The sequence below is a fragment of the Passer montanus genome, unplaced genomic scaffold (assembly GCF_014805655.1).
Source record: "Passer montanus isolate IOZ18808 unplaced genomic scaffold, ASM1480565v1 scaffold13, whole genome shotgun sequence".
In the NCBI taxonomy this organism is placed as follows: domain Eukaryota; kingdom Metazoa; phylum Chordata; class Aves; order Passeriformes; family Passeridae; genus Passer; species Passer montanus.
Genome location: NW_024359832.1, coordinates 1,109,868 through 1,123,425, shown reverse-complemented (window position 1 = coordinate 1,123,425; position 13,558 = coordinate 1,109,868). Strand labels below are relative to the sequence as shown.

The 13,558-nt window shown below is 35.7% G+C and overlaps 1 protein-coding gene across 5 annotated transcripts in view; it reads right to left on the bottom strand.

Annotated features, from left to right (window-relative positions):
• The window catches only part of DLC1 (DLC1 Rho GTPase activating protein), a 244,253-nt gene that overhangs the window by 117,036 nt on the left and 113,659 nt on the right, over window positions 1-13,558 (bottom strand). For 4 of the 5 annotated variants that reach the window (XM_039698935.1, XM_039698937.1, XM_039698934.1 and 1 more), the window contains exon 5: window positions 9,271-9,304. In XM_039698935.1, the coding sequence (XP_039554869.1) occupies window positions 9,271-9,304 (34 nt within the window). Of the gene's footprint in view, window positions 1-9,270; window positions 9,305-9,446; window positions 9,508-13,558 lie in introns of those variants that run through there. The other variant, XM_039698939.1, reaches the window with a different exon arrangement.

The window sequence follows — 13,558 nt, the reverse complement described above, 5'->3', positions numbered from 1 at the left end:
TCTGTACTTCCAAGCTTAGTCCAAACTCATGTGACTAGAATGATCATCTGCAGGAATAACTCCTTGCAGATTTATAGTTTAGAGACCATTTGGCAGTTTTGTCTATCAAGAAACTTTTTTCCATTACTTCTTGATTTGTAATACTTACAAATTAAGCAATCATTTCAAGTAGTTATCTGATTCTTTCCTAAAATGTCATGAAGGGGAAATTCACTAACAGTCAAAATTAAAATAGAAGTAGATTGACAGAGTTAATAAAGCATGAGGCAAGTGAGTGACTTTGCATATAAGAATAGTACACGAGTGTATTTTAATGACCATGGGCATCTATCACATATTACAGAATCAGCATTGGATTCAATTGCCATTTCCTGATATGTGCAAAAGCAATCTAATTATACAAGAGTGTTTGGAGAGAAGATTTTGAGAAAATGGTTAAACTTGATGACTAGATATCACAAGGTATTTAAAATCTTCAGGATGAGGAAAACCACTTTTTGTCAGTGTAGTTGGTATCTTTCATTTTATAGATAATAAAAGGTCTAGCTGCTCAGGCTGAACACACTAAGGGCAGAAGCCAACATTCTCTCAAATATGACTTGCTATATCAGAAGACAAGAGCACAGGTTGACATTTCCATCAAGTTAAAAAGAAACCTCTTTTCTAGGGTCTAAGCCACCTGTGACACTGCAGTTACATCCAGACCTATCATTGTCCTGCCAAGGATAGTTCTGCATCAGGAAGACACTTTACCTCCAGGTGTGCCTTGTCCAAAGTGTGCTTTTGGGTGTCTCTCTCTGAAAACCTGCATTTTCAGCATGTCCTTTGAGAAATGTAAATAATCATGTCACAGAATCACAGATAAATAATCATGTCTTCTCATTAAAAATCTAAGATCTCTTTCTTTTCCCTAAGAATTTTTTAATAGCAACTTCTTATTCTAATAAAGTGAGCATGTAAGTACCTCAAGCATATAAGCAACAAAAAACAAGCTCCTGTTCCAGCGGTTTGGAACTGAAACAATTTCTTACCCTTCTGTTTTTACAGACACAAAAAGAGGTTATCTTGTTACACTTAATTTTAAGTCTCTAAGCTCTTCATATTAAACATGGTTTAAAATTGTTCAACTTTTTTGTTGGTTCATCTTCAACAACTCTGAAAAAATTCAGCAGTTCAAGCCCGATTTTCAAATATGAACACAGGAGTATAATATATTCCAAATATTTTGGATGTTGTCTAGGAACCCAAAGAAGCAAAGAAGAGCATCTTACATTTTTCAGAGATGACTAGGTATCATCATAATTTTGTGCCACATGCAGACTTTACTGCCCAGAAGTAACCTTGACAAAGAATTGGTGCAAAATTAGCAGGTGTCAAAGAGAGCTTGTTTTTCATCTTCAGGTATCTAAATAACTATTAAAATTTAGTCAAAATTAAATTTAAAATTTAGCTGTAGGCACCTCAGCTTTTCAGAAGCTGCCTCTATTTCTGGACGCTGAAAAAGAAAAACCATCACCTGATTTCCAAATCAACAGTCACATCATTACTTTAGAAACCATGACCTAATGACTGCATGTCAGTATCAATTAGGACCAAGTGAACTAGTTTATATTTCATTTGAATCAACACGTCTTTGCCATGAATTCAGTCTGAAGAAAATTAGCCTAGAAATAACTTGATTAATTGGTTATCACCATTCTCTGTTATACTTGTTATAGCCAAAAAAGGGAGGAAAGAGCAACTTGATTATGTTTGATATAATAGCTATTTTTGGTCAGGGACTACCTCTTTTAGAATGTTTCTCATGTCCAGTTCAAAAGGAGACTACAATGTGGCCTAGGTAATATAAATGCTACCCAGTCACTATGTAACTGATACCTAACTTTATACTGAGAAGCTACTTGATTAAAATTAATTATATGACAGTAACCAGAATATACTGAATACCAGTTCACAGTCTGTTTGGTGATGTTCTATAATCTGGACATATTATGATTACTTATAATGTAATACAAAATTGAATTGACTGAAAGAAACAAATTCCTGGGTTTCCTGCTCTCTTTTCTGTTTTGAAAACAAAGAGCACAATTTCCACAATATTTTTGTTCGTAGGTTGGTATTTTACAGTCTGAAAGGGTGGATAAATAAATGATAAAAACTGGCTGGAGAGCGGCTCTATGGAAAAGGCCCTGGGGTGTTGGCAGACCGTGAGCTGTGCATGAGCCAGCAGTGTGCCCTGGCAGTAAAATGAGCTAGCAGCAGCCTGGGATGGATCAATAAAAGCATGGCCTGTAGATGGAGGGAAGGGATTATCTCTTTCTATGCAGTGCTTGTGAGACCACACCTGTGACAGTGAGTCCAGTTTCAGGATGCTCCCAGCACAAGAAGGGCATTGACAAAAGGGATGTGCAGGGGAGAGGCACCGTGTGGGACAGGGTCTGAATCACTCGGCCAAGGCTGAGCCGAGGCTGTAGGACTGTTCATCCTGCAGAGATGGCTTTGCGGTCCTACCAGCAGCTTCCCAGGACTTCACAGCAGGCAACAAGCAGATGGAGCTGGGCTCTTCATATTGTGCATGTGAGGATGACAGCAGAGGAAACAAGAGGCATAAACTGAAACCAGAAAGGACCAGGCTGGACATCAGGAAAATGTCTCCCCTGTGGAGACAAGACAACAGTGGAGCACGTAGCCTACAGAGATTGCACAGGCTCTGTTCTTGGAAGTGTTCAAAACTGGACTGGACTTGAGCCATCTTGTCTGAACTCAGAGCTGGCCTGCTTGAACAGAAATTTGGAGAAAGAACCTCCAAAGAGAGTTATTCTTTTTTTAACTGTACTTCATTAAGAGGTGATAAAGTCTCTTATATGTTCTTACAATATATCAGTCTGTGATGAAATATTATTAATATCAAATATCTTTAAAATAATTCGATGCTAATTATTGTGTTGTTTTTATAATCACATAATTTCTGTGATAAAAGCAACTTGTATTAAATAGGGAAGCACATGTTGCCTTAGAAACACATTGGATTGAAAGGTTTAGCATGATGGCTGGGAGCAGTAATCACTCAGCTGGTATTATATGAAGTTTTATTCCTATCAGGGAACTATCTTGATTTGAATAAGGTAATTTCATTACTTAAGAAAAGACATTAAACTGGCAGAGAAATCAATATTTGATTGCTCACCACAGGAATACAAGGAACTTGGGCACAGCTTTTCTCCTCTAAAATGAAAAAGGACATTTGAATATTTATCAAATAAATATTTAAAGTTGTTTTCACAATTAATGAAATCATCGAGGAGCCTAGAAAGATATTATAAGTAAAAGTGTCCGATAAAGTATATGTATGTATAATACAATGTAAAAATAATGGCCTAGCCCTGTTACTAGCCTGAAATAATACAGTTAAGCTTCTTTCTCTAAGCATTTAAAGATATAAGTAAATGAGATTATATTAAAGATATGAAAAAATTAAACTCCTTTGAAGATAACAACAGTATATTTTGATTTAAGAAGCTCTTCCAAACAATGTAAAAGCAGGTCCATACTAATGGCTCATACTTTCTCCACAAAGCAGGTGGGGAAAGAAAATAGAAGGTTACTGAGGAATTCTGTGCACAACAGGTTCTGCTAGTTCCCAGATACTTAATCATTATAAAGCTTTTTAATGGAAATAGTTTTTGCCTTCCATAAAGCATCTGTTTTCCTGTCTAGGCTGGTACCTGAACTTTTGTGTCCTTCTCCAATGGTGCACAGCCTTCTTATCACTGGCTCCCCTCAGAGCACATTCACACTACCCGGCCCTAGCCTGCACTCTTTAAGACTAGCAAAAGTAATATACCAGAAGCAACCATGAGGTATTTTAGGCATCATCCTGCTCCTAGTGCATTTAGCATGGTTTAAAAGGGGTTTTTGTACAAAAGCTGCAGTCCTAGGACCTCCTGGTTCCTCCAAAACTTAAAGAAAATTGCAACAGCACCTTTGGCTTCACACACTGCTGTGTGGATTTTAAAGTTTGTATGTTTATGCCCACATGCCAGTGAATATGGTATGACTTTTAAAAGTGAAGTAATCTATTCAGAAGAACAACTACACTAGTGTGTGGTTAATAAGCCACTAAAAATCAAATACCAAAAATCCTGACATCAGCTATTTTACTGCATTTAGAAAAAAATAAAGAAAACCAAACAACCAAAAATTATTAGGAATCTTAGCAGAAAAGGTCAGCTTTCAGTATCTATTGGCATAATCATTTTTTCTAGTAATAAAATTAATAGCAATAGAATAAAAATATATCTATTAACATCTATTAGTGTTTGGCAACCATCCATGCATTTTCTAGCAGAGCTTCTATAACTGTTTTTCAGTATGACAGGTTGAAGTATGAGTGCTCCCCGGCATTGTTATTTAGGAAACAAATACCAAATTTTATAACTGTTGCAACATTTACAATAAAAAAGAAGTACCTAACTAGAAGCTTGTACTTCATACTAAGGTCTCACAAAAACTCTAGTAAGACTGTTCTTCTAAAACCAGATAAAACACTTGCTAAATGGAACAATTAATAATTCATTTTACCTAGTTTATTTTACAATACTGGCTAGAGTTATTGTAAGGCAGCCAGAAAACTAGTAACTGTGCCAATTACCTTGTATTTCTCTCCAGTTTATGTGGAAATTGATATCTTGTAGCCAAATTGAATTTTGTAATGTTTGCTCTAGGTTCAAAACAGTTTATATATGCATGAGCTCTTAATGACTTTATGAAAACAGAGCATCTAGTGAATACTGCTCAGAGAAAGAATTGCTTTCTCTGGATGTAGAATAAGTTTGTAAAATCTAGTGAAGATTTTATTTTTTTTTCCCTTTTGATTAGAGCTGAAGTTAAATTAAATGGAATGAAAAGACCTCTACCTAATGAGCCAAGCATTTGGTCTTTTATGCGCCTTGTTACAGGGCAGTGAACCCGTCGTGCTGGATTTTCCAGGTCCTCCTGCTGTGAATTCTCACAGGCAGCTGACCCACCTTGTCATCACTCCCTCACCTCCTGTTCTGCAGCTCATCTCACCATGGGGCTGAGCACCAAGTGTCCTCTGCTGCCTGACACTGGCAATAAGAGCCTGTGAGAGGAAAAACCCTGCCATTAAGGTCTCTTTAATAATCTCTGTATTTGTCTTCCTTCTGAATCCAAAGACAATCAGGAAAATTAACACCAAAGGAGAATAGAACCTGTACTTCATTAAATAGTGTCTGGCAGAAATCTAGAATATATGCAGGAAAAAAAAGAGTTGTTCACTGTTAGGCCAATATTTTAATACTGACACTGGGGAACTTTCAAGAACTGTATGCCGGCAAGAGATCCACTGATGCTGCTGCTTTTTACTGTGCTTCATGTTGTATCCTCTTGTTTTGCTGATCACCAAAACACAGATAAGAAATGGACTGTCAAATCTGTTGTACTTTGTATTACGGTCTGACACTTTTATTTGTGCTGAAGTAGATTTCTCTAACCTACTAGTCAGAGAGAATACTGAGATTTACCCAAAAAGGCTATGCACTTTTTCCACAGTATATTTTCAAAGCACAAGGGAATATTTTGATAGAGTCATGAAAACTCAAAAGCCTGTTCAATTGCTATTCTCACTTAAAAGAACTTTATTATAATGCTGAACATTATGGACCAAAGGTGTTAATATTTACTTAAAATTTGTTTAGGGCTAGACTAAACCTTCTGCCCTGTTTATTGACAGCACAGTTCCATCACCTCAAGAGAAATAAGCTGTGCTAGTCTGTGACCAGATGTGCATATTTGCTCTGCCTCTCCCACTGGCTCTGTTGTAGCAATGTTTCTAAGCCACAAACAGAGTTCACTATTCCCTACAAATATTTGAGGATAAATTGGGAAAGCATGAAGCAGGTACACAAAGAGACTTAGGCAATAATTCTAATATTGGCTTAAAGTCATTTCACCTTTGTTTTGGGAACACTGCTCCAGAAACAGAAGTCAGCACTGAATTAGGAAGCTCACAGTGGATTCATTGTACTGAATTTTGGTATGTGTGTCAGGACCTGTCTCGACTCTACAGATAGAGGAGAGTTAACTGATACCATTCATGAAGTCTCATATGTGAATCACATCAGTAAAACAGATTCTGATATGCAGCCATGTGAACCAAAGGTTCAGATGCTGATTATTTTTAGACCCTAAAGGGAGTCAACACTACAAACCCAGGCACATTATTGACAGGTGTGCTAAATTCTCCATCCTTCTAATATCTTCACAGTTTTTGTACAGAATTGGAGAATATAAATCACAACAGTCAGCAAGGTGAGCAAAGGAATGCTAAGATGTAATTTACTCAAAAGAAAAACAAATTAATCTGAAAAAATAGTGTTTTGAGTCTTGTTTCTGGCTTGCATTCTTAATGTAGGTGCCAACATTACTAGTCCTGAGTCATCTCTTGGCTTGAGCCACCATTTTCTCTGACTGTGCATACTGCTTGATCTTAACTTCTACCTCAAAATATTATTTTGAAAGATTTATTTTTGCAACATTTCCAGAAATGTCAACAATATTGAGACTTCTTAAAAATGCATTACTCAGAAATAGCTGATGCCACAGTACATCGTTTGCAATGCCCTAATTCACACAAGTGGAAGCAATCGGGTACGTGTTTAGGCATGAACAATATTCTGCTCAATATGCTGATCACTTATAGATTTTTGCCAAAGGCACTTTGCAATTACATGTTTTATGGCGCTTTCCACTATAAAAAAAAATTGTTATGCAACTCTTGAGTTATTAATTGACAAAAGCAACAATGTTTTCAGATATTTGGCTTTGCTCCAAATCTAAAAATGGTATGTGAGCGTTTTGGGTTTTTTGATAAATACTCCATCTTATGGAGTTTGTGTTTGATGTCAAAATTTACTGCTTGTTGGAAAATATATAAAATTGAAAAAAATATTTCATTTAAAGGATTAAAAAATGCTATAAACATACACAGTAATGTGTGAAATCTAAGCTGCTTAGGCAGCTTAGTCCATTTAAGGATCTAAATGTTTGGTTGCCTATAAGAAAAACATTTGAAAATATCAAGGTATCTGGAGTCAACAGAATATAAAGTCTTGTTAAGACAGGGTTTTATGTCTGTACATATAAAATTTCTAAACTAGAAACATTGTAATAACAACCTTTCTACTTTCTTGTATTTCTTATTCCAGTCCCAGATGGAATCAAATAGTAGCAACTAGAAAAGAGGGACTTAGAAGAGAATATTAGTTCCAATTCTCAAAATGAGAAAAGATGTTTCACTAGAAATTTTGAGTGCATTTCTATCCAGTTGTAATACAATGCCATTCAGTCTCTTTACCAGCACAGTTATTAACTTTGCCAGCAATAAAATAAACAAATTCTTTTTGCTCTGTAATGTTTTGTGATATGTTTTAGTTTGCTTATGATAATATAAACTAGACAGCTTTAGATTGTTGTTATTTCCAAATAAATATCAAAATTAGTATTTCTTTTGTTCTCTTACAGCAGACAAGAAAATATATTATTTTGAAGGCTTTCACACTTTAGGTATATTTTTGTCATTCATGACTATAGGTAATGGCATTCTGGTGAAGTGAAAGCAGCAATGATCAAATACTGGCAAGTTACCCTTGCAAAACATGGGATCTGACTGTCTGAATCAAGATCCAATTGCATTTAACTAAAATAACACTTCCTGCCCCTAGAACCAAGTGATTAGGCCTGATCTTAATAATCCTCTTCCTCATGCATTCTCAATATTGCAAAATAACCCATCACAACCTCAGTATCTCCTGAGATGTAGGGTTTAATGAAAGCCAAAACTGATTAAAAGGCAACCATATATTCCTTCTCAGTTTAGCTTGTGCTCATGTGCATGGAAATGTCAGCAAACTGGCATCATGTGGCATGAAGTTACACTTAATATTTGTAATATTGAATATAATACTGTCCACAGAAAAACACAGTACAGGAGTCTGACCGGAAAGAAGGAAAAGAGAGAGAGGCTTACACGCATATGTACAGGTTATGAAGTGTACGGCAAAATGCATTCACTTTATATCATTACCAACACTGACATGATAGGTAGTTTTGACACCAAAAAATTAAGCATAGATCTTTGACTTTTATTTGAAAATAGTTACAAATGTTATGGCCAGTTATAATCAGTTTGCATGTTTTGACATAATTTACAACCTCAGGAAAAGAAACACCAAATAACGCTGCCTATGAAATCTATAAAGAAAAATCTTATTAAATATGGGTCAGAGTTTGGGAATTATTTCTGAACATCAACAGCTAAAGCAGCAACATCCTGAGCAGACAGGTCCACAGCTTTTACAGTACTGACTGTTACTGTGGGCATTTTCTGAAATATTTTTTTAACCTGTTCCTCTCCCCTGATAAGGAGACATCACCAATGTCATGCAAGAAAACATCACCAATAAAAATCAGACATAAATCTGAATGCCATGTGGCATTTGGATATTTTGAGGTATTTTTCAAGCTATATTCAAAGTACAGTAGCAAATTATCAATTAAAATAAAAGACAAGCAACCAACAGTGATTCTCAAGAGTGATAGTGCTGAGTTCCCTAGTGTTTATTACAAGAATTTGACAGTGTCTAGCAGGAAATCAGTAAAAGATTTCACATAGCAATACCAAAGCACATATAGTGTCCAGAGGACACATATAACAGAAAAGAACAGAAAAACAAATTTTCAATATTCTAGAAGTACTTAGCCAAAACAAATGTTGTGATCGCCAGTGAAATACTGCAGGTAACAGAAATTTCTTGCCATATATAAAGATAGACAATAAAGCTTACACCAAATCAAAAGTCAAAATTCAACTGACTTGAGAAAACCCACTTGCATCCATGTTTGTTAATTGAGACATCTAATAAATCATAATACATGTTAACACCAAATAACAAATTAGTAACTACAGGAATACTGATATGTAAGGAGCAGCTGTAATTCAACTTTGTAGGACAGTTTCAAACATCCTTATTAATATAACTCAGAAAACTGGACTGCATTTTAGAAAAAGAAATTATGCTATTCAGGGAACAACAGATTCCCTTTATATAGACATTGGTGAAATCTGGAATCCTATATGTTTGAAAGCCCACAGCTGAAGCCTGTCTTTTATCACTTAGTTAAGTAACAGGGTATTCCAAATACCAACATTTCCAAACATGGAAATGACAAAATGAGCAAATATTTACTCACCAGCCTTCTCCTTCTCTGAAATAACTGGCATAGCCTGGAAGAAAAAAAAAATTACCACTATTAAAAAAAATATTAGGGAGTATTTAGGGGATACCAGTAATATTAGGGGAACATTATGAAATCTTGAGGTAAATTTTGTGAGTGTCTACAAGATCTGGAAAAAACTGCAGTCTCACCGTGTTAAGCACTCTGGAGAGAAACATACAGTTCCCATTTGAGTGTCTTACAATCTATTGAGAAAGTAATTACCACTAGAAAGAGCTAGGAGAGAAGGGAGGAGATGGAGTTAATAAGATATTATGATTACATTTTGAAGTAATCATCCTAAGAACACACAATCACAAAATTCCACTGGGAAATTACTTCATAAATTTGAGGGAGGAAAACGAAATCTGTGTGGCTGAAGATTAGACAGAAATGCCAAATCTCTCTTATGTAGGCTCAAATATGTGCTGTTCTATAACATACCAGTTTCTTACTTTTTGTGTAAATTTTCAGAGACAAGTATATAGAATTGTTTTTATATTGGCTGTAATTGTTTCTGGACTTGGAAAATTATATGAACTTCTTTTTTTTGCAATGTTTAATATTATACTTTTCTTTCAGACTAATATAGAAGAACTTTCTGAGTGTATTTTCCCTAAAAAAATGAGGTTATAGATTGAATGAACAGTAAAGTGAAGTTTATATGTCAAAAATAGGAAAAGAATTTTAAAATGTGCATATAGGATACAGGTAAGAAAGGCTGGATGAGAAATTGATTGGGAATACAGTGTATGCAGAGCTGCCTCATGAGTTAAGGTATCAATTTTGCCTCCTTCTCACTTATGTTAGCCTAGCCTTTATTCAGCAGATATTCCTGCTGCAGATTCAAAGAAAAAGAAAAAGGAGAGAGATGGACAGAAATAAAGCAACCAGCTTCAGTCTTACTACAGAATTTCTCAAAACAGACTTTGCAATTTTAATTTCATTTGATTTGTCCTATTGTATACAATAGTGCTTCATAGAACTTTCTGGGCCAAATTTCAACAAAATTTGTACTAGAACATGTCTTAGATGTTATACATTAATATATGCCTTTTGTGATTCTTTCTGTTTCACCTGTACTCTGTCTGGCTAAATGTGTGTTGGTTGATTTTGACATTCAAAAATATTACACAACCAGACTAATATTATTCAAACCAAAAATAGTTTCTTGCTGGAAAAGCATTTTCCCTGCATTCTACAAACATATTTGTTCAGAAGAAGGATCAGTAATGCCACAAAGCCTGAAGAAACTAGACTAAGAAAAATTAACATGCCAAAGAAACAATAAAATCACAGAGTGAATCAAGGTCTTAGTTTCAAAAAAAGAAAAAGTGTATAATACATGAATTTTTATAAAAAGTTGATATGATTTTAAAAATCCTCTTTCCCACACTTAAGTGGTTGCATTGGCTAAGATAATTAAGCAAATAAGAAAGAAAAGCTCAGATTCACTATTCACACTAATCCAAGAAGGACATTTGTAAAGACAGAACTTTGTAAAAGGAGAAGGTGAGAAAGAAACATACAGGAAAAAAAGACCCCTTAATGGCACAAGAAAGAAAGAGAGAACATTAGTGTGAATCAAATGGGAGGGTTGGGATAAAAGAAGGAAAGATGGGAACAGGTTATCATCACACTTTAATGTTGAGTTTTGTTAGCTAGAAAAGGTATGATGGCTTCCTCTAAGAAGAGCTTAGAGAACACTGAAGTGGCTGAAGATGTGGCATCCAAGAGTGTCTGCACTGAAATCACAAGCAGTGTCATGGGAAAGAGATAACAATTTGATGTGGACAGCCTCTGGGAGGCTGAAATGCAAAGCCAAGAGGAACAGCTCAGAGGAAGCAGTTTCAGGACTCCATGGGGATATGATAATGACAAATAGAGAAGATGATTTTCTGCTGGCTTTATGATAGACTTGAATGGACTTTGGTCATGTTTACTATTGCACCATGAGTCACTGGCAGTGCCTTTAGACTGAATGAATTTCTCCTAAAATGCTGTCATCATCATTCACATCAACTTGTAGATTTTTGTTCATATTGGCATATCAGATTTAGATATTGTTAATAATGCCATTGGTCACATCAATTTATTTCCTGGAAATATACAGTATTTATAACTGATGATCTTTAAAACCTGTTGATGTACAATGAAATATACATTTTAGTGAATTTGTTAAATGGCAGTCTTAAAGATTGCTAGGGTTTAATTGCAGGAAATACATAAAACAATCAAGCCTCAGGGCAGATGTGGAAGTCACAAAATTTCTATTTCTGTTTAGTAGAATGAAGAAGCACTTTAAGTTCCAGAAAATTGAAAGGCAGAGTGAGGTAGATTGCTTTCAAATATCTGTTTTCTAGAGTGCAGTGCTTCTGAATTAAGATCTAAAATGAGCTAAAAGTTTAATCAGGACATTCTTTTGCTGCTTAAATGCTGAAAGAAAGCAGCCAAAATGGACATAGCATCTCTTGAAAATTTAAAATAAAGTAAATAATGAGTAAATCTTGCTGAACAAGATCTCAGACAGTCCTCCTATTGTTTAGTTTTTTGTTAATACAGCTACACATGCTGCTTACATGCTGCCCAGTGGGAAAACATGATTGTTACTTATGAGAAATGCTCTCATCTTCAGTACAGTTTTGAATTCACTGGAGACCTTCCAATGAGTTCCATATGTTCCAAATGAATTGCATTCCCAGGAAGTGATTTAACATTTCTGGCAATAGAGCAATTAAACCGGATTTTCCTGCTTGACCAGATGGGTTCACTGTAACTTCACATTATTTCTCACTCTCCTTGCAGAACCGAAGAGCTGGACTAACAATTTCTGTATGATCAGATCACATGTGTTTTAGAAAAAACCAGACACATATCCTTCAAAGATTTCAACAAACATCTCCAAAACTCAGACTCCTTTCTTTGTTTCTAATAATATGTGTTCTTAGCAACACCAAGAAAGAAAAGCAAACAAAAAAGGAGAGAAAAAGAGGAAAAAACTAGACCACTGCTGAAATATATTCAACTTTTTCTTCCAAATTAGATGATGGGATTTTTAAATTAGGAAAATCTTACTTGAAATGTTATGTGAAATTTCTGTGTGCATCCTTGCTGTATTGCAACTGTGTCACTGAAAATATACTGTGTGTGCAAATCTGACGGTAAAGTGTATGTTAAAGACTGTAGAATGATAGAATAGTTTGAGCTAGCAGGGACATTTAGAGGTTACCCCTCTGCAATGAGCAAGGACATCTTGAACTAGATCAGGTTGCTCAGAACACAGTCTAACCTGACCATGCATGTTTCCAGGGATGGGGCATCTATCACCTGTCTGGGAAACGTCCTTCAGTATTTCACCATCCTCATTCTAAAAAAGTTATTCCTTATATCTAATTTAAATCCACCCTCTTTTCAACACCATTGCCCTGCCAAAAATTGTGCCCTCTTCCTTATAAGCTGTATCTTTGTTTCCTTATCTTTCCTAATCGTTCTTATAAGCCCCCATTTAGGTACTTAAAGCCACAATGAGGCCTTCTCTTCTCCATGCTGACCAACCCCAGCCTTTCCTCAACCAGCCCTCTCACCATCATCATGGCCTTAATCTGGGCTCCAGCAGGTCCATGTCCATGTGTTGGGGACCACAGGGCTGGACAAATTGCTGCAGGTGGGGTCTCACCAGAGAAGAGGGACAGAATCCCCTCCCTGGCCCTGCTGCCCACGCTGCTCTGGATGCAGCCCAGGACACGTTTGGCTCTCTGGGCTGTGAGTGCCCATGGCTGGGTCATGTCCAGCCTCTCACCCACCAACACCCCTAAGTCCTTCTTGGCAGGACTGCTCTTGATCTGTCTATTCCCCAGACAGAGAATTCTATTTCAGTAAACAAGATGTAGTTTGTATTCTAAAACTGATGTCAAAAATGTTCAGACAGAAAACAAATTTTAAGCACTATTCTGTTTATCATAAATCAGAGTATGTTCTGAATAATCTGGACTAATAGACTGTTAATTTTATTTTATTTAGAAGGTATGTGCCAATTTTAAAAATTTTGATAAGTAGTAATTAAAAATTAACTGGGTTGTTTCACAAAAGAAAAAAGTCCATGATCATCAGATGGTTTGGAATTGGGAAATACTGCAGTCCATAAGCAGAATTTTTCTAAGTAATATATTCCCATTACACTAAAACACTTGAGTAAGTATCTCTACTGGTAAATTCTGATATTTTGAAATGAAATCCTTTCATGCTAATGAATGAGATTAAGAGA